The 25,536-nt window shown below is 40.7% G+C and overlaps 2 protein-coding genes across 2 annotated transcripts in view; one reads left to right on the top strand and one right to left on the bottom strand.

The window, feature by feature from the left end:
* Nucleotides 1–14,308, top strand: part of RTN4IP1 (reticulon 4 interacting protein 1) — a 44,645-nt gene extending 30,337 nt beyond the window's left edge. The window contains exons 7-9 of the mRNA XM_081296562.1: nucleotides 1,129–1,312; nucleotides 4,897–4,989; nucleotides 14,176–14,308. Coding sequence (XP_081152688.1) covers nucleotides 1,129–1,312; nucleotides 4,897–4,989; nucleotides 14,176–14,283 — 385 coding nt within the window. The 3' untranslated portion in view covers nucleotides 14,284–14,308. The remainder of the gene's footprint in view (nucleotides 1–1,128; nucleotides 1,313–4,896; nucleotides 4,990–14,175) is intronic.
* A 3,776-nt stretch (nucleotides 14,309–18,084) lies between these two features.
* Nucleotides 18,085–25,536, bottom strand: part of CRYBG1 (crystallin beta-gamma domain containing 1) — a 51,783-nt gene continuing 44,331 nt past the window's right edge. The window contains exon 20 of the mRNA XM_081295588.1: nucleotides 18,085–19,587. Coding sequence (XP_081151714.1) covers nucleotides 19,499–19,587 — 89 coding nt within the window. The 3' untranslated portion in view covers nucleotides 18,085–19,498. The remainder of the gene's footprint in view (nucleotides 19,588–25,536) is intronic.

Below are 25,536 nucleotides of genomic sequence, written 5' to 3'. Positions count from 1 at the left end.
GATCATCTGGTAAGGTCATTGTACATTTTATATCGGTTAATTTTTATTCATCTTTCTTTAATTTAATCCCTTGAAAGACTCAAGAGTCTCAAAGTTGGCCAAAGCTGGTTTTAGAACCTTTGATGTTTAACTTTATCCAAACGAATTGGGAAGTGAAAAAAGATTTATCCAAGAGGAATTCATCAATTGATTTACTTAATTTATACACATGCATTCTCTAAATAGATCTTTATTTTCAAAAGTATTTAAAAGCTTTAGTGGGTTTTTATCCCTTTTAAGTAGAGTTTAGGGATTATAGCAGTTTTAGGTTAGATTTAAGCATTTGAATATCTGTCAGTTCTTTGGATTCCAGTATGATGATTTTTTTTGACATGTTAGAACAGAATTGAAGACAAGAAAGGCTGTTGAGATTTATGCATTCCCTTGATGCTGTACATAAAACCAAAATTCCAGAAGGTAAAGAGGATGCTTCTACAAGTGTTTCTGAAGATGGCAAGAATAAAATCAAATTGTTCTTATAGATGAGACCCTTGCATACTTTTCTTTCAAGTACTTGTGTGCACTAAAGAATACTTTGGGCTGGGGATGTAGATCACTGGTAGAGTGCTTGCTTCATACTCGTGAGGCCCTGGATTCAATTCCCCAGTGCCACCAAAAACCAAACAAACAAAAAAGAATACTTTGACTTATAATGAATGGATTGCTTTGTGGTTTTTTTTATAAAGCTTAGATCAGGGTTCCTCAACATTTAACAGTAAGTTCCTCAACTATTGATATTTAATTGATACATTTTTGGTGTGCGCTCTATTGAGTGCATTGTAGGAAGCAAAATCACTCCTGGTTCAGAAACACTTAGGTCATTCTTAAAGTATTAAAAAATGATATGAGTTTGATGACAAAAGAAGGTTAGTCACATTCAGTTTTACTTTGGAGACAAGTCATCAATTCAGGGTGTGGCTTTGTCCTTTCTGTCAAAGGAGCCATCCTTGGCTAGTGGCACAGTGCAGCATGGTTTGTGAACTGTCTCTGAGAAAAACTCTGTAGCCAACTTGTGATGCGAGTGAAGGGGATCAGAGCCTAGAGTGAAGACTGACAAGGATGTTTTGATTTGATTTTTTTTCCCTCCAGGTTTGATTTTATCCTTGATAATGTTGGTGGATCTACTGAAATGTGGGCTCTCAATTTTCTCAAGAAATGGTCAGGAGCCACCTATGTGACTTTGGTGACTCCTTTCCTCCTGAACATGGACCAACTGGGCATAGCAGATGGCATGCTGCAGACAGGAGTCACCGTGGGCTCCAAGACATTAAAGGTAGGAAAGAGAGTCTCGATGAGAGCAAGCAGAAACCTCAGGTGACTAGAAATTGGTTTGTCACCTGGCCCTCTCTTCTCTTGGTGACAGCATATCGAAGAGACTGCCAGCATGGTCTCTGGAGTCACACTGACTAGTTTGAAATTCTGACTTTACTTAATGGCTGTGCCACCCTGTACAAGTTACTTAATGTTTCTAAGTCCAATATCTTCACCTGTAAAATGAGGCTAATGATTCTTCTACCTTACTGCATTGTTGTGAGGATTAGATGAGATAATCCATGTGAAGAATGTGGCATGATGCCTAATATATAAAAAGCTCTTATTAAATGTTAGCCTTGTTATTAGATGTTATTACCTTTCTTGATTTCATTGGATAAACCATCTGCTTCCTTCCTGCCTGTACATGATAGCCCTCTCCATTTCACCAGCGTTAACACATATATCCTCTTATATGTAAAGGTGGAAACTTCATTAAAACGGCATATGGCTGCTGTTGGGATATATCACTGATTCCTAGCCTTCTGACCTTTAGAGGTCTTAGAGGCTTTTTTTTAAATTTCAGAAACCTGAAGGAAATTATGCTGTAATTTCAGTGAGGCTACAAAGGCCAATGGAATGATCATGCTTTTGCGGGATTATGGCAATTTGTCCTAACACTGCGTATCCCTGTGAATATGAAATTCTCCCTAATGGTGACATTATGAAAGTTTCTGGTACTCAGTTAGTCAGACTGACCATTGATAAGCCACTGTTACCAGGGCTGTTTGGAGTTATATAACTCACACTGAAGGTACCTGATGAGTGGGAGATTAGTATATATCAGCCTTGGTAATGGCACTGATTGACATCATAGCCTGTTGTCATCACAACTGGGACAAAGGCTTATGCGATTTCAGATTATGAAATTTTGATAATTACAGATCATTGAATTAGTGTTGAAGTAGAACACATGATAGAAAAAAATAAAGATAAATTCTACTCTTTTAATTAGACAGAATACTTCAGACTCGGGAAAAAGGCGGTCCTCCCACCACTGAAGTCTCCCCCAGTCCTTTAGTAGCTTCTTCATACTAGGAAATAGTTTAGCTTTTTAGGGGGGTAAAATTTAGGACTTTGGTTTCTTGAATTCTGTACATGAACTAAGTATTTAGAAGTAGTATTGAAAAGCTAGTTATGATAGAGCAAACCATAAAACAATTCATATGAAATATGTATGGGTCACAGAGATGAGCAATCCAAGCTCTGCTTTCTGGTGTCCTCCATTTTGGCTTGATTCAGACAGCAGCCAGAAACAATGCCTCAGGATACTTTGTAGAAAGGAATCTTAACTGTCATTTATCTCGTCTTTCTCTTTTCACAAAGCCTAGACTTTCCAGTACTTTAAAGTACAAGTTTTCTGTAAGATTTCCCAGTTTGTACTCCAGTGAGACCTCTCTCACAAGTTAACATTCAGAGTTGTCCTCAGAGAGTAAAGCAGGTATTGCTTCCTTTGTTTTCTACTTTCCACCTGCTTGAAAGACAATAATGGCCATGCCAAGCAGTTTGTTTCCAACAGTTTCCACTGTCTTTCTGAGACTGTGCACAAAGCCTCACTGTCATCTTCCGGCTCTCCTACCTGGTTTACTTTCTGTCCTGTAAGGCCTGGGAAAAAACACACAACCCTTAACAGAATATAAAAATTCGGCTATTACAGGCCAAGTTTCACTTTGCAGAGTAACATGCTTGTAAAGAATTATAGATGTGGTAGTTGTGACCATTTCTGTTCCTTTTTTAATATCCTAAACAATTACCAGAATATTTTAATTATAGCCCATAGGGTGAAGGCCAGACCTTAGGGTGAAGTACTTGAATATGTCTCCTGAGGTTGTCATTAACTGGGCCCACTGTCAGCTTGGGCCATTTGCATTGCTTCTGCTATCTAGCCACATTAAGTATTCAGAGGCTGTTCCCCAGCCTCTCTCATGTCACAGCACACAGAAAATGATAGTATTTGAACAACATATTGAGGCTGCTCTGAGTTAAAAGCAACCTACCTAGAGACTTCTACTAGCCCAGGCTCTGTCATGTTACCCTGAGGATTAACAGGAGTCTGTATCTCATCACACCTATTATAGAGTAAGCTTGACTCTTCCTACCTGTTGTCCTGGGGTAGACATTTTGGTGACTCTTCACTCACAACTTTTCCAGATTGGATGATAAACTATGTAGTCACTCAACTGGTAAGCCACTGCCAGCACATTAGGTGGGAAGCTCTGCCTGGGCAGCAGCTTAGTTTAGTTTTTATTTTTTTCTTCCTACATTCTTAAACTCTGACTTGATATTGTCCCAGTCTTTACTTTCAGTACTGAACAAATATTTATTGAATACCTTTTATGTGTCAGGCATTTTATATGCATCCTTTTTAAAAAAAACTTAGATGTTGATGGACCTTTATTTTATTCATTTAGTTATATGTGGTTCTGAGAATCAAACCCAGTGCCTCACACATGCTAGGCAGGTGCTCTACGATTGAGCTACAATCCCAGCCCCATTTTATATACATTCTTATTTTATCTTTCCTACAACTCTGTCAGCTAGGTGGTCGTGGTACTGATGCTCTATAGGCCAGGAAACTGACTGAAAGAGGTAGCTTGACTGAAATAACAGTAGTAGCTGAGCTAGGGTAGCAAGGAGTTCCATTGCACAGCCTCATGCTGTGGTGATTTATGCCATGCTGCGGGAATGTCAGGCTGAGAGTGAGCTCAGTGAAATAGAAGTCCAAGCTCACCTAGCAGTTTCAGGTCAATGCAAGGAGAGCAGCAGCATAGTACTGACTGACCCCCACTCTCTCAGCAGTTTGGTTGGACGGGTGGTTGAGATATCATAGAGAACCTCTGTTTACTTCTGTATTGGTAATGGACCACCTACTTCTGACATAAAGAATAACAGTTACAAGTGGTCATGGCAGTAACTTTGAACCTTCTCAGTGTAAGATTTTTGCTCATCTTGTCTCATAATAGATGGGATGGCTTGGTATTTGCCATAACTGTAGGGAAAATCCAGCTGTGGTGTATATGGAACTTTACATTTTGTTTTGCCTTTAAAACTGCCGAGTTCTTGTCAGAGCCAGGAAAAAAAGAATGCAATTGGGCTTTTTGTCTAAGATCATATTTTTGTAATTCATTGCCCCTAGAGCATTATTGAATTTGGTAAAAATCTCTTCTGGTACTTCAAAGATCCTTTCAAACCTTATTAGAGAAAGCGTAGAAGTCCCAGCCCCTAATTCTCCTTTCAGAAGCAATCCACTGTCAAAGACTATTTAGACTGTCATTTAAGGAATGCTTTCCTGTGCTTACTTGTTCATCAGTCACAGCTTAGAGAAGCCTAGGTTGACATGGACATCTCTGTTCATTTATTTCTTAAACATTTTGGAGCATTTGTTCTCTGTCAGTCACTGTGCTAAGGTACTAGGCATATAGCTCATGTGTCAGCAAGAAATGGGAAATTGGTTTGTCTTATACATCCAGAAAATGCCTTTACCTGAATTTGCATTTAGTCAGATTTTATCCTTTTTTATACTTGACATCTCTTTTTCCTTTTTAGCATTTCTGGCAAGGAGTCCATTATCGCTGGGCCTTTTTCATGCCCAGCGGTCCATGTCTAGATGAAATTGCAGAACTTGTGGATGCAGGAAAGGTAGGTGCATCAGTAAACCTTTTATTTGGAAACCTTTGTATTGGTGGAGCATTTCTGGGAGACCTGCCCACCAAGTCTCATCAATGGAATTCTTCAGAGGTAGGCTTGGCCGGGACTTACAGTGCCTTACATAGCCAAGTTTGTATCTTTGTCTCTATCATCCTGGAAATCACAGATGTAGACTGTTCAGTCTGGAAAAGAGTTTACCTATCTAGTTCACCCTCCTTGGCTTGCAGACAAAGAGACAGACTTATGGAGGTTACATAATTTTCCCAAAGACGCTTGGTTAGATAGTGGCAGAGTTGGGATTTACAGTGAATGTTATTATTATTTTTTTTTTTTTTTGGAAGTAGTCCTGAAAACATGGCACTTTGGGATGGCCATACCTGCACAAAGGTGAGAACACATCTGTGAGTTCAGTAGAACTGCTCATGGAGCTGACTTAGTCTGAGGGCAGGTAAGCCGATTTCCAGAGGAGAAGGGGAATCTCAGTCCCAGCACAGCTGTATAAGAATTAGATCTCCCAGTCTCCTGATTCCCAAATTACTATAATAAAGTCCAGAGCAAATAAATAGTATGTCTGAGGCCAATGGCCAGGACACAGGTAGGGATTGATGAGTGCTGGGTTGTAGACAACTAGTATTCTTAGGCTACTAGTGTCTCCTTTGTGGAAAGGAACTGGTGCTTTGAGGTTGGTTATCCCTTGCAGGGATCTTGGTAACTGAAAGTTTCCTAAGCTGACACCTGCTCATTTGGGCTCTTACACAGCCTTAACTGCCCTAACTTTCCATCACTGGAAGAATAACCCAGAAAATAGACTCATATTCTGGTGCTGATATTTGTGATTTTATTGAGAGATTGTATGGAATTATAGGATGGAGAACCTTGTATATCTTAGAGGGTTGCATGAGATCATAACTACAGTGATTCTCATTTTACCTGGTATTAGATAAGAATACTAGCTCAGGAGAAAAAAGGATATGCTCAGCTTGCTAAGTGGGAGCAGAACTCAGTGCTTTCTCCCCACCAATTCAACTACCTTCTCAGTGCTTGGGACTGATTTCGACTGGGTTTACATTGTCTTGTCCTAGTCATTTTACAGTGGCAGAGAAAGGGATTGGAGCAGGGCCAGCATTACCATCACATGATTTTCACTCTCATGCTTGGAAAACCCTCCTGAGGAGTGACACCCCTACTTAGAAATCTCTTGCTTCCCCTGCCTTTTTGTAGATGTCTAGGTTTTCATGTGTGCTGAATAGAAACAGGGGCTCAGCATTATTGTGATTGTGTAAGTTCCTCTTTGTAGGGGTCTCTCACATCCCATGAGGATGTTTATTTTGTTTCTAGGAAGAAAGAAATGAACTATCATCAAATAAATAAGTGCTTCATGTGACTGAGCCCATTATTAGAAAGGTCTCTATCTTCCAGAAGTCCATCATGTGATTGTGCCTGACCTAATATCTGCTCCAAACTGTCCACATGCTTACCATTGCTCTTTTGTGTTCAAAATATTGTGACTCTCTCTACCTGGAAATTACTATTTACCCAACAAAGATGAGAGGTGGCTTGTATATATCTACCTATTAAGTTTGGCAGATAACTGGTAGAATGGCTGAAAGAGTACATGATAGAAAAAGATGTCCTTGAAATATCCTTAAATGATGGTGGCCAAGTAGATATTCCTCTTGCCTTCGATTCTGCACTCTCCTACCCACAGGCTGTTGGGTTTGGGAGTTGTTTCTAACAGTGAAGGACTCTGGGACTGTGCAAGTTGAGAGGTGACACCGGATACCATAAAAGGTTGGCCATCCTTTTGCATTCCTGCTTCTCTGTGGTTGTGAGAAATCATTGTTTGTCTACCCTGGGAAATTGGGAAAGATAACAAAGCAGATTTTATATATGTGCAGTTAGTAGATATTTACTCTACTGGGCAAAGACGTTTAAGTTCTTCAAGCTTTGGCTGGGTGCTTAATGAGTCTAATTAGCAGGTGTCTGATAGAGGAGCAGTATTTCTTTTTTGATAGTGTAAAGTCACGAAACCACAGAGCCAACTATTTTAAAATATGTTTACGTTTTTAGATAAAATATTTTTCCAGGATTCAAAATCCAAGAAATAGGAAAACTTATTTCAAGTAATCATCCTTTGACTCCTGTCCATCAGTCACTGAGATTCTGTATGTCACACACAACCAGTGTCACATTTCTTATGTATTCCAAAGACATTCTGACTCCAACAGGAAAATTCCTCCCCCCCTTTCAAACACAAGTAGATAACATGTTGTTCTGCAACATTTTAACAACCTATTTTGAACTTTGTTTTACATTAGGATATAAATACTTTCTTCATTCTTTATTTTATAAACAGCCACATAGTATCCTTTGTACAGGTGTATTATCTATATCATTCCAGTCTTTTTGCAGATAATGCTTCAGTGACTAATCCAGTATTTATGTTAATTACGTAATTGTGAGTATATCCATTTCTATTCATGAAAATGGAATTGTTGAGTCAAAAAAGCATATGCATTTATAATTTAATAGGTATTACAATAACCAGTTTTGAAAATCTAGTTTTTATATTTAGTGTCTGGAATTTTCCATGAGGCCTACCTTCCAGACTCCTTTTCTCTTTATTTACCTGTTGTCTTGCCCTCTTGCCGGTTTTATTTCATAAGAGAATTGTTTCTGGAAATATAAATACAATATGGCACTGGTCACTTATGACTTAAACTGTCCTGATTAAAAAGTAGTATCTGAGCTGGTGTGGTGGCACACACCTGTAATCCCAGTGGCTTGGGAGGCTGAGGCAGGAGGATCTTGAGTTCAAAGCCAGCTTCAGCAAAAGTGAGGTGCTAAGCAACTTAGTGAGACTCTGTCTCTAAATAAAATACAAAATAAGGCTGGGGATGTGACTCAGTAGTCAGGTGCCCCTAAGGTTAATTCCCGGCACCAAAAAAAAGTATCTGGATTAACAAGTATTATGGTAGATTCTTGTTAGCTCTGTGTGCCCCAGTAAAAATGGAGAAAGCACAGAATTAATGCCCATAATAATGAGCACTCTCCGTTCACAACAGCATCACCCTCACACTATTGTAAACACCAGCTGTGACTTTGCTTTCTCTCAGTAGCACTAGCTAAAATAAAATAAAGGCATGCTGTTCTTCTACAACTACAAAAAGCAAAAAAAATTAGTGATAACAGTTAAATAATAAATCCCTTATATAGCTTCAGTGTTTTCTGCTTGTGTACGTAATCATCCAAATGTTATAAGGTGGAGTTTGAATTTATGATATTTTATTATATCTTCTTGTGTTTCTCAGTATCCTTCAGGACTTTGAAGAGGTGACGAGACAGATTCATGAGACCATAGTCTGCTCCTGATAAGAACGATTGTGTTTTGAGGGAAAATATTTATACATATTTGCTTATTGCTTTCCTATTGCTATAACAAATTACCACAAACATGGTGGTTTAAAACAACACAAACTTAGTATATTACAGTTCTGAAGACCAGAAGTCAAAAATGGGTCAGCAGCACTGCGTTCTTCCTGCGGGTGGACCGGAGGGGAGAAGCTGTTTCTTTTCCTTCCCCAGCTTCCGGGGGCTGCCCCTGCATTCCTTTACTTATAGCTATATCAGTCTGACCTCTGCTTCTGCTTCTGTCATCATATTTCTTTCTTAACCCTCCTGCCTTCCTCTTACAAGGACACGGTGATTCCGTTGTGCTCACTTGAATAATCCATGATCCCCCTATTTGAGGATCCTTACCCATCTGCAAAGTCCATTTGCCATGTAAGGTAACATATTCACAGGTTTGGGGAATTAGAATGTGAATATTCTTGGGGACCATCATTCTACCTTCCACAAATATCTCCAAAGGATAGGAAAGGATTTTGAAATATTGCCCTGAGAAAGAAAACTAGATGCCCAGGGATAAAATATGGGGATATTTTTCATTTTACCCTTTTATCTTTTTATTTATCTCACTATGTTGCGCATGCTAGTCTTGAACTCCTGGACTCAAGTGATCTTCCCAGCTTATCCTTCCGCGTAGTAGACTTGGAAACACCACACCTGGCTCCCTTTTACTTTTTATATTTGTGCATATATTCTTCATATATTTTCCCTTTATATATTTGTACATATATATTCTTCATAAAATTATTAAAGCCTTTTGATGCCATGCACCTAATGACTTAATGTTCACAGATCTCTTCAAAATTCTAGGTGACCAATCAAGTTTCTTGGTTGAGGAATGATACAGACTTTGTTTTATTTCAGCCAGTATCAGAAGAATTTCTATGTAACTTATTTAAGTTCAATTCAGAATATTCACAAAGGGCCCCTAGCATTCTACTTCAGCCAATAGGGTGTGGAGAGATTGGTTGGCCACATAGAGTTACCCTTTGAACAGTGCTGTCCACTAGAACTTTCTGTAGTGATGGAAATGTTCTCTGTCTGCAGTCACCAGTCACACATGACTATTGAGCACTGAAATGTGGCTAGTACAGCTGAGAGACTGGATTTTTCATTTCATTTGCTCACTTTTGGGGGTTTCTAGGGATTGAACTCAGGGGTGCTTTACCACTGAGCTACATCCCTAGCCTTTTTTATTTTTTATAAGACAGGGTCTCACTGAGTTGCCAAGACTGATCTTGAACTTGAAGTCCTCCTTCCTAAGCCTTCCAGATCACTGGGATTATAGGCATGTGCCACTGTTCCCAACTTGTGATTAAGGGACCATGTCTGTCTAGAGGCTACTGTATTGGGAAACTGACAGACTAAGAGTGTGTGTGCGTGCGCTCTCTCTCTCTCTCTCTCTCTCTCTCTCTCTCTCTCTCTCTCTCTCTCTCTCTCTCTCTCTCGTGCCAGGATTGAAACCAAGGTCACTTAACCACTGAGCCATATCACCAGCCCTTTTTTTTTATGTTTTATTTTAAGACAGGGTCTTACCTAGTTCTTAGGGCCTCCATAAATTGCTGAGGCTGGCCTTTAACTTGCAATCCTCCTGCCTCCTGGGACTACAGGCACACGCCACCACTCTTGGCAACATTGCCACTTTAGAGGTAAACATAACGAGTTCTGAGGTAGGTGATTTCCCAGGCCCTTCTTGAATGGCCTAATTTAGCAGAGGACTGTGTTTTAAGCTCTTAAGTTTCATGTTACAACTGGATTTTGCTCCATGGACAGTGTAATTACTAGAGATTGAATCCTAAGAACCATTAGAAGATGTTTAGCTTGCCAGATATGGCAAGTATCTCATGAATCTCTTAACCTTGATGCTTCTGAAGTTTTTCTGGTACTGCTGAAATTGTTTCTATATATACTGAGTTTTTTCTCTTACCTTCTAACTGGAAGGAGTGTCTTTTCTTAGGGGAATACCTAGGGACAAGTATGGATTATTTTCAAAACTCCCTTGGTGAGCACCCTTATCTGCCATCTCCTCCTATCTTACCACCTATCTTGCAGCTTTGAGTTTTCCATATGGGGGCAGGAAGTGTCTAAGAAATAGCAAATTGGAGCAAAACTCACCTCTTCCTTTCGTCCTCTTCTTATCTCAGGAGACTTAGTTAAAGTTGTCATCTTCCCCTTTACACCAACCAACCCTGGACACTGAGCCTATCACAGAGGTCAGGGCATACCTGTCCAAGAAGGGGTGCTGGGGCTGTGCCTAGTGCCCATCCACAGGTGTGTGGATTTTTTGACTCATACCAGGAGCCTTCAAGTCCTCCTTGGAGTCTGTCACCTGTCAACCTGTCCTCACACACTCCACCCTCAGATCTGCATCTTCTTTGCCTTGTGGAGGATGAGGCTGAAGGGTGAGAGAAAGAAGTAAGCAGAAGGACTTCCCAAACCACATCCATCCCATTTGACAATGAAATCAGGGGTCCCGGGTCATAATTTTGGCTCTGTTCCTGACACTCTGACTTCACATGTACTGCTCAGCCACTCACACGTCAGCTTCCTAATCTATCAAAACAGACTTGCTCAGATATTTAGATCCATTTTTGTTCTGATGTTTTATATTTCTTGTTGGGAAAATGGGAATGGATCTAAAGGGTTTCCCTCTTGCCTGCTGCTAGTGCTATCTATGCTATGTCCTCTGTCCACCAGCAATCCCATTCTTGTGGTCGTGAAAAGTCCTCCTGAACCCTCCCTTCAAGGGGTGAAGAGGGTTTCTGCCTCAGATAGGAGGCTGGCCCAGCAGCTGGTAAGGCCATACTTAGTGAGATCCCCTTTGTCCCTGTTTTGTAGAAGGGGTATCAGGCAGCAGGTGCTAAATCTTGGGGTCTGTCTGGGCACAGCCTTTAAGGAAGGTAAGGTATACTCAGGAGACCCACAATTGGATCCAAGACTGATCAAGGGCTTCTGCAGTGGACATCTCCCGGTCGACTGTGAGCCCCCGGTGTCTATGTGGCGGGAAGCCTGGTATTGAGCCTGCCTGCTTTATAACAGGGCTCCCTGTGCCAGGTGGACTATAGCAGTGTCATCACATAAATGTCCCCACTTCACTGTGAGTAACCTTTCTTTCCCCTCTCTGGATTTTAACTCTGATCCCTTTGTTCTTAACAAACAAGCATTCTCGATCTGATGTGAGGCTGTGCACAGACACTGTCTCATTATCCAGTTAATCTCCATTTGCTGTCACATATTCAGCCAACAGTGGCATTTGCCTGCCTATAATTCGAAAGCTTTTTTTTTTCATTGTCACTTATGGGAATTGCTGAATGACTCATTATGCCATGGTCAGCCCTCCTGGGTTATTTGCCACAATGGGCCTGACCAGCCAGATCAAAGTGTGCAGTCACTGCAAGCTGCCTGGGTCATCAGTTCAGCCTCTGTGGCTCTGGGCAGAGCTCTGAAGTGAACATGGCTCCATGGCTTGGGCAGCTCATTCTGGAGTGGAGCCTGTTTTGTGTTCCTGCTCTGCATTAGTCCTAGCACTTAGAAGGCAGGCACTTAGTCAACATTTGCAGAATGGATGCATGTGTGTCTGATACAAGTTCAGAACCCTGAGAGTAGGGCAGAAAGCAACAGCAATTTCACCGTAGTTGTATACATACATTTCCTGGGAAGCTTATTTAAAATGCACCATCCTCTTCCCTACCCCTAGATTCTGATTTTGTTTTTCTAACAGGAGACCTAGGACAGTGGAGTTTAAGCATGCATTCAGGTGGTTCCTTTTCCAGATAAACAGCATCCCCAAAACAACATCCCAGGTTCAGAAGGTTTCTTGTGGGACATACAGGAATCAACCTGAATGACTTCCCTCCTCTGACCAGAGAATACAAATAGGTTTCATCTAACATGCCAGGCAGATCAGTTCTTAGTGGTTGTGGTGTTGAAGAAGGTTTTGAGGTCATGCTCAGCACCTTGGGGAATTATCAATTAGTGATGTCCTCCATAAGCAGATGGAAGTGTTGGCACATGTACCACACATCTGTCATCTTGGTGGCCTAGACAAAGGATCTAGAGGCCACATTCTCAGCTGGCACAAGTAAAAAAGGCCAAGATGCAGGCTATGATGTCATTATTATCCTTGGCTTCCTTGCCCTTCCTTCTAGGTGTAGAGGTAGAAAGCTGCAGATGATAATGAAAAGTTCAGCAGGTAGTGGTGAGAGCAAAGATGATGCACCAGATTGAATCCTGCCTTATAACTTAGGTGTGACTTTAGCAATTTATTTAATTGTGTGCCTTGATTTCTTCTTTAATAAAATGAGAATAATAGTAATACCTATCTCAGAAGGTGGTTATGGGTTTAAATGAGGTAAAATTATAGGGAGCCCTTAGAAGAGTCCCTAGTATGTAGTAAGGACAGAACATACCAGCTATTGCTTTTATTTTGAGCTTATTGTGATTCATGGATACAGAAGAAGATTTAGATCTTTGGAGAATGTTTGGAGTTTGAGATGATTTTTGGATATCTGGGTTCTACGAGTCATACCAGGGGGGATTGCACTGGTTGCATTTGAATGTCACAAGAACACCTCTTCTCTTATAAAAATAAAATGGTTGTCAATTGTATGAGTTGACTTGTGCCTCTGACAGCTTATTCCTGCCGCTGGAGTTATGGGAGGAAGGCCAGTGAAGTATGCAGTGGATAATTATTGACTTCTGCTTAAAGTTTTGAAAAGGAAGAGTATAATTTCATTTTTGTATGGGAAGACGGTGTTACTTGGAATCTACTTTCAGAAGGAGGTTGCTGGCAGTAGTAATGGTATGTTAAAGAGAACCAGCAACACTCTAACCATCAGTGAGCTGGCTACAATGGCTTTCCTGTAAATTCTAACCAACTGTGCCACTGTTTAGCAGAGCTTCCCAGGGCAACTATAGCCTGGGACAGTTTCTCTCGAAGCTCAGAGAACTCACATAAGACTTCTGCTTCCCACATTTTGGTTTTCACCTAAGTGATATTTATTAAGCTCCTACTATATGCCTAGCATGATGCTAGGTGTTGGGGAGAAATACAAAAGAGGTGGTTTATACTATAAGTGCTTTACATTAACAGTTTAAAAAAAATTAAAAAACTTCTACTTAGTCTGCACTATCTGTAAGGGGACCCAGGGAATAGATAGAGCAAGGAGCTTGGGGCATCAGGCTCCTTTGGTATTTCCCTTACAGCGTGGCCTAGATGTGTTCTCAGCTATAACAAGTATAGCTCTGAGAAGGGCCCCCTGGTCCCTGGAGCAGTTCAAAGGGAGAACACACTGCAGGCTAGGGGATGAGGAAATGGAGTGTGGGATCCAAGCTGGGAGGGCCAGAGAAGAGGTATTTCTGGACTGACTTGTACTGGCAAAGGTACCAATATACTGTGTTCAGAAAATGGCAAGGAAACCATTTTGGTGAAGCATAGCATCTGCATGGGGCTGAGGTCCGGAGTAGTGGTCTTTGACTACCTGTCTTGGGGGCTGTTGCAGGGTCCTGAGTAGAAAAGCGACATGACAGCATAGAGCAGAAGTCAGATGGAGCAAGGTGGAGCTGGGTCACTTCAGAGAAAAGAGAGGCAATGAGGCAAGGGTGGAGGCAGCAGATATGGCTGGGCATGAGCGCTTCACTTTGGCAAAATGGAAAGAGACCTGAGAAAGACCAGCCTTGAGGGATATTGTGAAGAAACTAATTATAGATGTCACTTGTCTGGAAAGATTTCAGGGTTCTGATCAGTCAGTCTCTTCTTGTATTTTACAGATTCGACCAGTTATTGAACAAACCTTTCCTTTTTCTCAAGTTCCGGAAGCTTTCCTAAAGGTGGAAAGAGGACATGCACGAGGAAAGACCGTAATTAATGTCATTTAAATAAATACTGTATATGGTTTAGTGATTGTTGGCTTTCTTATTTGGTGAGTGCGTGTGGTCCATACTTTTTTCTAGCCAACCCCCTCAAACATTTTTCCATATTAGATTATAAGTTCCATGATAGGCTAAAAAAAATAAATAAATAAAGACACCTTTTTTTTTTTGCCAATGACTTGCCAGTGGTTGATACAAACATCAGCACTTGGACTTATCTGTAGTCAATGAGAATTGCATATTCTTTTTAAGCTGTTCTTTCACAGCACCTTTGCAGATTGCTATGGTACCTTCTCTTCTAGCAACTCAAACCTTGTTTTATTATGATAATGTTTTTAAGGTCCTAAAACTTGGAGTTTGTGAATGGATACCATCATGAAAAGTTATTAAAAAGCTTACTCTGGACTGGGAGCATAGCTCAGTGATAAAGCACTTGCTTGGTGTGCATGAGGCCATCCCTAACATCACAAAATAAATAAGTTTGTTAATTGAATAAAATAAAAGCTGGTTTCTTCTTGAATTCATCAGTGAACACTTTCTAACTTGCTGCCTTGGTTTGGATTTGGATGTCCCCCAAAGACCATGTGTTGGAGCTTGGTCTGAGCTTGTGGTGTTACTGGGAGGCAGTGGAACCTTTAAGTGGTAGAACTGGTAGGAAGAAGCTAGGTCACTGGGGGCATGCCCTTGGAGGAGATACTGGGATCCTGGTCCCTTCCTGCCTTCTTTGCTTCCTGGCTGACGTGAAATGAGCATTTTCTTTCACCATTTGCTTCCACCATGATGTTCTGCTTCACCACAGGCCCTAAAGCAACAAAGCCAACTGATGTGAACTGAAACCTCCAAAACTGAGCCAAAATGAACCATTTCCACCTTATAACTTGATTATATCAGTTGTTACAATAATAACCTAACACAGAAAATTGGTACCAAGAAGTGGGATCATTGCTATGACTATACTGATTTGATTCAGAAGCCTTTGGAATTTGTTTGCAGAGAAATTTAGAAAAGTTTAGAGAAGCAGATGATAGAAAGCCTAAAATGCTGTAAATGGAATTTAATGAGTGATTCTGGTGATGGCTCAGAAGGCTAGAATGCTGACAAGAATGCAGACAGTAAGACTGCTGATGAAGCTTCAGATATAAGTAAGGACACTATTAGGAATTTGACCAGCAGCCATCTGGATTAAAAATCTGGCAAGTTATATTTTGTCTGTTCCCTTAGACTTTGTGTAAGGCTGAATTTAAAGGTGACAGACTAGTTTATCTGGAGGAGGAAATTTCAAAGCAACACAGTATTCAGTTAGCAGCACAGGTATTACTGGCTGATTTAGCCAAATTCACAGTGAGAATCAGGAGCAAAGAGGAGCAGTGTGGAAAAATTAGAAAAACCTGCAATTTGGCCAGAAAAGAAGCTCATTTCAGGGGCTGACCAGGAGGATACTAAAGAGATCAGCATAATTAAAAAGAAGTCAAGTACTTTGCACTTGGACAATAAGAAAGATGCCTTCAGGGCATCTCAGGAATTGATTAGAGTTTTGTTTTGAGGAGAGAGTCCTGGGGGCACTCTGCTTACACAGAGCTACCTAGGGAATTATCTCCCTGGGATTTGTTTCTTGTGTTTAGCCATAAAGGCACTCAGGACACTTTAGCAGTGGCTTAGACCAGTGGCTGTCATTGTCCTCATGATGCTGGTTTTGTAGGTACGCGGAATGCAAGAGTTCCTGGGTCATTGAGCCTTCTACCAAGATTTCAGAGGAAAGCCTCAGAGGCTGGGCAGTGTGTGGCAGGGTCAGAGTCCCTGCAGGGAACTCTTAACAGGGAGATACAGGAAGCTTAAGAATGAAGCTGAGGGCTGGGGATGTGGCTCAAGCAGTAGCGCGCTCGCCTGGCATGCGTGCTGCCCGGGTTCGATCCTCAGCACCACATACCAACAAAGATGTTGTGTCCGCCGAGAATTAAAAATAAAAAAAATAAAAAAAAAAAAAAGAATGAAGCTGAAGTTGTGATGGAGATCCCAGGAAGTTATAAATGCCAGGTACATGGAATACCTGTCAGGAGAAGCTGCTGTCAGGAAAGAGAGCCTAAGAGAGTGGTCATGTGGGTTGCAGCCAGTAAGGCTGTAGGGGTGGTGCTGTCCAAGCACTTTGGACCTCACATCACACCAACTGTCCTAGTAGATATAAAGCTATGGGATTTAATGTTTGCCACGCTGGGTTTCAGTCTTGGTGTGTTCCAGTCCTTCCTTTGTGTGCCTCTATTCCTCCCTATTGGAATGGAATATTTACTCTGTCCCATTGTACCCTAGAACTATATGTTCTTTTGATTCTTACGGGGGCTCACAGCTTAGAGTTTGTCTTGAGTCTCAGAGGAGACTTTGGACTTGGATTTTTTGTTTTTGTTTTGGTGGTGCTGGGGATTAAACCCAGGTCCTTGTGCATGAGAGGCAGGAACTCTACCAACTGAGCTATGCCCCTAGCCCTGGACTTGGATTTTTGATCAGTGGTGGAACTGTTCAGATTTTGAGAACTCTTAGAGATGGAAGGAATTCATTTTACACTGTGAGGTGGAAATAAGTCTTTGGGGCTAGGGTGGAATGCTATAGTTTGAATCTGGAATGTTCTCCAAAGGCCCATGTATTGAAGACTTTGTCCCTTCAAAGTCTGTAGCCATCTTGGGAGGTGGTGGAACCTTTGGGACCTAGTGGAAGCAAAGTAAGTAGGTTATTGGAAGCATGGCCTTGGAAGGGTTATTGGGATCCTAGCCCCTTCTTACCTCCCTGTTTCCTGGCCTCCATCAGGTAAGCATCTTCCTTCACTGTGCCACCCCAATGTGCTCCTCACCACAGGCACAAAAGCAACGGATTCAACGGACCATGAACCAAAACTTCCAAAACCATGAGCCAAAATAAACATTTCCTCCTTATAAATTGGGTATTTCAGGTATTTTGTCACAGTAATAGTAAGCTAATACACCTTTTTATTCCCCTGCTCTACTGTGGTTATCACAGACTTATTAGTTTTGAATCTGTTATTGTCATCTATAAAAATCTGGCCTGATTTGATTGCTTAATCTTTTAATATACAAAGGTAAGGCTAAAGTTTCTAACTTTCTTAAACCCTATTTTTCATAAGGGCTGGGTCTCTTTTAGCAATTGAAACATGCTTCTTCTCTGGAGACCTTTCTGGGGAAATTGCCACCATTCCAGTGGAGTCTAGTTGGCCATTATCTGACCTCACATGACAGCATTTAGGTACAATACACCAATACACCCATCGCAGCATGCACTTCAGAATCTCCATTAATGTGAGTGTTTTTTATTGACTGTTGGACTCACCTCCATTATCAGGCCTTTGGTACTTGCTTTTAGTTTTTTGATGCAGACTTGTTTTGAGAAGATTTCACTTTGTATTTTCCTGTTAGACACTTATTTGGTAGCATGTTGGATATGGGCTTTTCTCTAGAGTTGTCTTAGTACAAATTACTTCAAAAGAAAAAGATGTTTTTCTATTTGTAAAAACTAGCTGCTCTTAATTTCCACCTGGAGCAGTCTCAGCTCTTGTCCCTGAGGGCAGTAGTGAGGAGTTAGGTACTTGAGAGAGTAGATAGGCCAGGACCTCACTTGTTCTCTTATGCAGTTAAAGGTGGTCAGCAAAACCTTCCCTGCTGTCACACCAAGACCCCTGAGCTGGCCTTATCCTACTCCGTCAGACATTTATTTCAAATTTTCTGACTGACCCTTAGAAGTGGTTAGATGAGGGCTTCTGAATGGACTGTATAAGATTTCATCAATATAGTTAACCAGAAACAAGTTTATTCAAAGAGATAAATTCAGCACAGGTTATTATAGAATATCTTACCCCACCATTCTGTAATGATATACACAAAATGCCTACAATCAGACCTCCACATCTAAGAATGAGACCGACATCTTGGAGCTGTTGTACATGTGCAAACATTATTTTAAAACTGAAGGTAAATTATTCTAATGACCACAGGGAGGATCACATTTCAGAATTGGAAACACCTGAACTGATGAAATGGAAAGATTTGTTCTACTTGTAATAAGAGCACCGGTATTCAGGAACAAAGACAGGAAAAAAAAAATAAAAGAGGAAGGATGTACTCAAGGAAACATTTAGCAGTTTAGTTCAAAACTAGAACCAACAGAGCAGCAAGGGAAACATTTCCTTTGCATTTTTGAATTGCTTATGGCATTCACAGGTGCTCAGAGCTGTAACCTATGGCCAACACCAGCCTTCAGGGTCTCTTCTCTTTTACTTTCTGGATATGAGTGCTGATCATCCCCTGCAGCTTTGCACACCTCTCTGTTACTAGAAGGAAGTGATACAGGGCTGCAGTACCCCCAGTACCTTCGGACCTGAGCCTGTCCCACTCAGTAGTGCCTGGAAGTTAGATTAGCAAAAATCTATAGAACATGGCTTCAGTACTTGCAGACAAGTAAGGAGAGGCTAATAAATTAGGCCATGATAATACTGTTCCAGTAGCAGCTATCGGAAAGGCATTAAACATTCACTTGTGATATCTAGAGCAGCCCCTAGAATAATCCAAATTCTGCTAATAAATGTTAGCAGACATAGACATGAAATTAATCAGTTTACTAATTTTTAAATATTAACTGAAAGAAAATAGTATTTGTTTATACTTATAATGTCTCTGAACATATAAGGCTTTCGCACTTTATTATCAAGCATAATTAATGGTTCCAGAAAACATTAAGGCCAAGGACCAAAGGTACAGGCCTAATAAAGCATGTTTCTCAGATGCTCAATAGTCTTCTACCTTACAAACTTAGGCTTTTATTCTTCCCTTTAAAGTAGAAGGGATTTTTAAGTCCACAAAGTAAACTTGATCCTGTTCTCTCCATTACAATCTTTGGAAATAATTTTAAACATTCATAATCTTGAAGTCTTCCTATCGCATCTTTAAACACCCCCAAAGCTGCTAGTGATGCAACCTGTTTAAGTAGCTACTGAGAGAAAATGAAAGGCAAGAAATGAGAGGACAAAGTATTGGTTTAAAATTATTGCAGTCTTTTGAAAAGATGAGATGATTCTCCCAGCCATGGCAGTGTCATTCAAGATGGAAGAAGAAGTCCATCCACTTTCCACTTGGCTCCTCCATCAGTATTGTCCTTTGTGTTTCTTAAATAAGGCAGCTGGAAAGACCTCCAGAAAGGTTCCCTCTGTATCCGTTGTTCTGGCTCATAGGACCATGGCTTCCCACACTTGTGTTAACTTCTCTTTGCTGGCTGTGTTGAGGATAATGTGATTCTGATCATACTGTGCACCCCCTGAAAGAAAGAAAAGAGGAAATATGCCCAAGGTGAAGGGGCAACAGCAGACACAATTTATACCAATACTCTAGAGCAAACGCACAGGGCGTGAAACTGCGTGCTCCAAGGAAACAGCAGGAAGGAAGCCCTGAACTCCTGTGGGATGAGAGGCTCAACCTATCATAGGCCAGTCTAATGAAATTCATCATGGGGCCCCGGCAGCTTCCCATGGCATAGCCTACCTCATGGGGCTCCTTTTCTACCTGATTCTTAAAGGCCAGTGTATGGTCCCTCTTACCATGCCTGAAACTGGGGGAAACAGGGAAACATCTAGAGGGGGAAAAAAGCAAAGAGATACAGTGGAGTCAGTGGTGAGATCATGAATTTGAGCTCCTAGTGAGGAATAAACAGACCTACACTGGCAGAAAGGCAGTGGGAGTGGCTATCAGAGGCAACAGGTTTCTTGTGAATAATGAAAAAAATGGTGATATTAAGTCCAAGGGGAGGATTTAATGACACCCAGAAGCATACACAGAGACAGGAAGCACTCCCACCACTGGGAACTTGGCATACAAAAATACCCAGCAGTTAAAATGCTAAGTACCTTTGTACTGTAAGAGTCGTGTCATGAACCCCATAACTTTTCTTCACCAGAATGTCTACAAGAAGACTTTCCAAGGATACTTATTGGAAACTTTTGATACTTTGTTAAAACCACCTTCTTTCAATGGAGAAGTATCTTTTATACCCCTGATGGTGAAGTATCATTAACCCGATAAAGGCTTTCTGATTTTCTTTCCATTATGGAATAAACATCCTTTCAGATACCTTATTTTATTTAGCATAAGCCTCTGCACCAAGGTGCATTACCAGGGGCTTCAGGGAAATAAAAATCTGTGTGTCTGGTTGCAGGGCATGATTGGTATTGAAATCATGCTTCATCATCAGGCCAAGAAGAAATAAACAACTTCTCTCCCTTAAATCATTTGTAAAAGGTCTGAAAATTTATATGATAGACCAAGGCAAATGGGGAAGGAAGTCATCTCTTATACTTCTGTAAGAAATCGATTTGTCATCACTAATAGTCAAGAGCCTCTCCAGGTACATGCAGCATGGAAGATAAGGTACAGGGGCAAGGTGCCTTGGGCCTTTTGATATCCAAGTCAGCAGTAGGGACTAGTAAATCGTACACTCTCCACCAAGAAGCAACATGCCCCACTGAGGTTTCAGAAAGTAGTCAGGGCACAGGGCCTTCTCTTTTCAATCTTCAAGATTATAGAATTTGTCGTTGTTTTGTGGTACTGGGGATCAAATCCAGGGGCTGTACTTCTAGAGTCCAAGATAAGAGTATCTTAATATACTTTTTATGTGTATTATACCAATTCTAATTGGACCCATGAAGACTAGAAAGATCTTGAGAAATAATCTGAGTCATTAATTTGCCCTTGGGAAGAATTTAATCATTCTAGACTTTTTTTCTTCTCTCTTTTTAGAAAATAGGTATATTTCAGGGCTAAGGGAAGAGCTCAGTGGTAAAGTGCTAGATTCGATATGTGAGGCCCTGGATTCAATTCCCAGCACCACAAAAATACAAGTAAAAATCAGGTAGATTTCTATTGGACTATGTGATATAGAAGATAGTGTGGGATGGGTAGAGAGTATAAATGACTAAAACTGGAACACAAACACCTTTAAAAAAAAAAACAAAACACGTATTTGGGGACCGGAAGACACTACGTGGGTTTTTTGTTTAACTTACCTTCCCATACAACATGTATAAATGGTGTAAATGAGGCCACCAGTTGTCCTATCATATCTACACCACCTGTGTACTGAGATCACACGCATGCCTGCCATGTGTGTGAAATGACTAAATATCCTAATTTTTCTAACATTTCCAATTTCATCACCTTTCTTTGTCTTCCCTGGGGGATTTTGAAGCTATCTTACATTGAGGAGTGCTAGTGCCGCAGAGTTGATCAAATAAGAATAAAGGCCTGGGTCAATGACTCTTAGCCAGTTACATCTGAGTTCTTGGCAAATAGGATTGAGGAAGAGTAATTTGGAACAAATTTTCCATCCTCTTTAAAAGAAATCAGTAATATTCCCTTAAAACACATAACAATAGAAAGATATTGCCTGAAAGATATCCTTTCTACTTTGGTTCATTTTTAGTTTTTGTGATATACAGTTGTTTCATTCATCTACTAATAGTATAATCCTGCCAGACTTTTGATGTTTAAGTGCGCATGAATCGGCTTCCACTGTTACCATAAGATAAGTCCTGGAATAATACGGGACTATCCAAACAACTTCCTCACCAAACAGAAGCACAGAGGAAAGACACTTGATCTAGTAAGTGTTACAGCAATTTTAACAGGTTCTGGCAATTTGAATGGTTCTGGGGTAGCTCACAGAAACCACAGGCTCCTACTAAGTGCATGGAAGAGGACAGATGTGCTTATTATTTTCCTTGCATTGAGTGTGGTCAGTGCTCTACACCTCCCTGTCCAGAAGATGGCATCATTCTCTCACATGCTGAGAAATTTAAATTCAGTATAACAAGAAATTAAGTAATTATTGCAGCTGCCATACTACATATTGAGACTTCACAAATATACAGGCCACTGTCCTTACTCATGAGGCACTTGACTAATGTATAACCTATTCTAGGGAAGGGGCTTTGAAGCCCTGGAGAGGAACCTCCTAGAGTCCCAAGTTCAGGTCAGAGCCAAGGCAGTGGTCACCATTCACTTTGGTATTCCACAGTTCAGCTGAGAGCCTGCCATCTGGTGGGTACCAGTGAATACTGGCTGTTGAAGGAACAAAAGAAGAAAAGCTCCAAGGATTACTGGGACCTTAATCCTGGAGATAGGGCATTGATGGCACCTGTAAGAAACATGAAGGTTTGCCTAGCCTTCTTTTGGGGACTAAATATATCTGAGTTTTTCTAACATTTCCAATTTTGTCACATTTCTTTGTCTTCTCTGGGGATTTTGAAGCTATTTTATATGGAATGAGGAGTGCCAGTGCCACAGAGTTGACCAAAATAAGAACAAAGGCCTGGGTCAGTGACTGTTAGCCAGTTTGAATTTTGAGTAATCTTCTCAAAATTGTAAAATGGGTATTTTTGCCTGTCTGCATAGTGAGAGAAATCTGTTATATCAAATGTGATATGAGGGATGTATGCTACATAGTAGTTCATTTTCTGAATGTGAGACTTATTTTCTCATATGCAAGGATCCTATGCACATTTTACATGATTTTCTTGTCCCCATCCAGCCTGCAAGCACATTGCTTAATTTGTGCTCAGCCTCTGCCTTCATTCATCTTGGTCTGTCTGCCTGTCTAAGCACCTTTCCAACTTCTCAAGTTCTTTGTGATTTTAATTCCACTGTTAAGTGGATTGGCCACTCTACCTACCTGGAGATCACAGGAATTGATAGGCACTTCTATCCCTAAGCAGTTACCAAAACCCCTGATAAAAAAAAAATGTTCTTGATAAGAAGCAAAATCAAGAATCAATAAATGAGATGGTATCAACCTAAAAAGCTTCACAGCAAAGGAAATAATCTACAGAATGGGAGGAAAATATTTGCCACCCGCACCTCAGATAGGTTGTTAATTTCCAGGATATACAAAGAACTCAAAATACCAAAACAAACAAACAAACAAAAAAACCCTCAAATAAACAAATAACCCAATCAATAAATGGGCAGATACTTCCTACAAGAAGAAATACGGATGGCCAACAAATATATGATAAAATGTTCAACTACACTGAGATTTCATCTCACTCCAGTCAGAATACAATTATTGAGAATACAAGTAAGAACAAATGTTGGTGAGGATGTGAGGGAAAAAGTACACTCATACATTGCTGGTAGAACTGCAAACTGGTGCAACCATTCTGAAAAGTAGTATGGAGATGCCTCAAAAATCTAGGAATGGAACCACCATTTGAACCAGTTATCCCACTACTAGGCATCTATCCAAAGGAGTTAAAATCAGCATACTACAGTGACACAGCCACACCAATGTTTATAGCAGCTCAATTAACAATAGCTAAGCTATGAAACAAACCTAGGTGGCCCTCAACAGATGAATAGATAAAGAAAATGTGGTATATATACACAATGGAATATTACTCAGACATAAAAAGGACTTACTTTATGATATTTGCCAGTAAAGAGAAGGATCTGGAGATTACCATGCTAAGTGAAATAAGTCAATCCCCCCAAAATCAAAGATTGAATGTTCTCTCTGATATGTGGATGTTAACACACAACAAAGTGGGGAGGGGATGAACAGAAGTTCAGTGGATTAGACAAAGGGGAATAAAGGGAAGGAACAGGGTATAGGAATAGGAAAGACAGTGGAATGAATCTAACATGACTTATGTCCATATATGAATCCATTACAGTGAATCTCCATATCACGTACATCCACAAGACTGGGATCCTAATTAGAACAAGATATATTCCATGTATGTATAATATGTCAAATATACTCTACTGTCATGTATAACTAAGAATAACAAATAAGGGGGAAAAAATTCATGCTGTATTTTCCATTGTCCAGAAGTGTCTTAAAAACCAGACTACAGTTGTTTTTTTTTTTTTTTTAAACTTTTACATCTTAGTTTTTAATGACGGCATTGGCCTACAGCCCTGATTAAAGTAAAAATCGAACCAACTTCTAGTGGTTAGAATGGAGTACAGAGTGAAGTATGTTTACATTATCACTGGTTTACTGTGTAGCAAAACAATCATGCCAGCTCTCTTGATAGGAAATAGAAAAGTGCCCACTAATAATTTAAAACAAAACTGCCCCAGATGACATGAATACTTGGTCTTCATTTGCTTGTAAATGGCAACAACAGTAATTCTCTGAATTCCATTATAATATTAGGTCAGTTTTGTTTTCCATTTTTTTTTTTTTTGAAGTACCATCAATGGTTCCCCTAGTTTGGTCCTCAGACCAGCAGCATCAGCAGCATCTGGAAACCTGTTAGAAAAGCAAATTCTTGGGTATCCCTCCAGATCTATAGAATCAGGAACTCTGAGGATGAGACCCAGCAGTCTGTGCTTAAACAGTCTTGCAGGTAATTCTATAACAGATATGCTTTGAGGACCACTGGCCCAACTCACTCTTCCAAGAAGCACCATCCGTTTACCCTGGATAAACGGCATTGAACACATGTTTTACTGAAATCATCCTCTGTTAATTCCTTTTGATCTTAGATCTTTTCAATGAAAGGCTACATGTATATACATGAGAACCATCAACTATACTATGATCACAGCCTTTTAGATTATTATTTTTATAATAAAAACAGGGTAGGGGTTGTATGTAGCTCAGTGATAGAACACGTGCCTAGCATGCTTGGACCCTGGTTTCCATCCCTAGCACCTAAAAAAAAAAAGGTTTGGAAATGAGCCTGTATCCAGATCCAGCTCAGCACTCACAGGTGTGAGATCATGGCCAAACTGACTAATGCCTCTGAGCCTTAGGATTTGGGGCTTAAAATGGGGAGAGAAAGAGGAGGGAGGAAGAGAACACAGACCTCTTAGGGCTGCTATGAAGCATGATCTCACAAGCTAATGTGTGTGACATGTTCAACACAGTGGCTGGCACCTAGTAGGGGCTCTCTTACTATGATAGAGGTAAGGTGTCCTCCCAAAACTCCTGTGTGAATGCAGGAATGTTTGGAGGTAAAATGATTAGATTATGAGAGCTATGCCCTAATCAGTCCATCATAGTTTGAATGGACTGACTGGGTGCTAACTGAAGGCAGGTGGAGCGTGGTTGGAGGAGGTGGATACTGGAGGAGGTATCCCAGAAGGTGTGTCTCTCCCCCACCCCTTCTCTCTCTGCTTCTTGATCCCTCCCCTCCATGAGCTGAGCAGCTTTCCTCTACTGGGCCCTTCCCCCATGATGTGCTGTTCACTAGGACCCAAAACAATG

This window comes from Spermophilus citellus, assembly GCF_964194105.1.
Source record: "Spermophilus citellus genome assembly, chromosome: 5".
NCBI lineage: Eukaryota > Metazoa > Chordata > Mammalia > Rodentia > Sciuridae > Spermophilus > Spermophilus citellus.
Note: the sequence above shows the minus strand (reverse complement) of the source record. Positions and strands in the feature narration are given on the sequence as shown.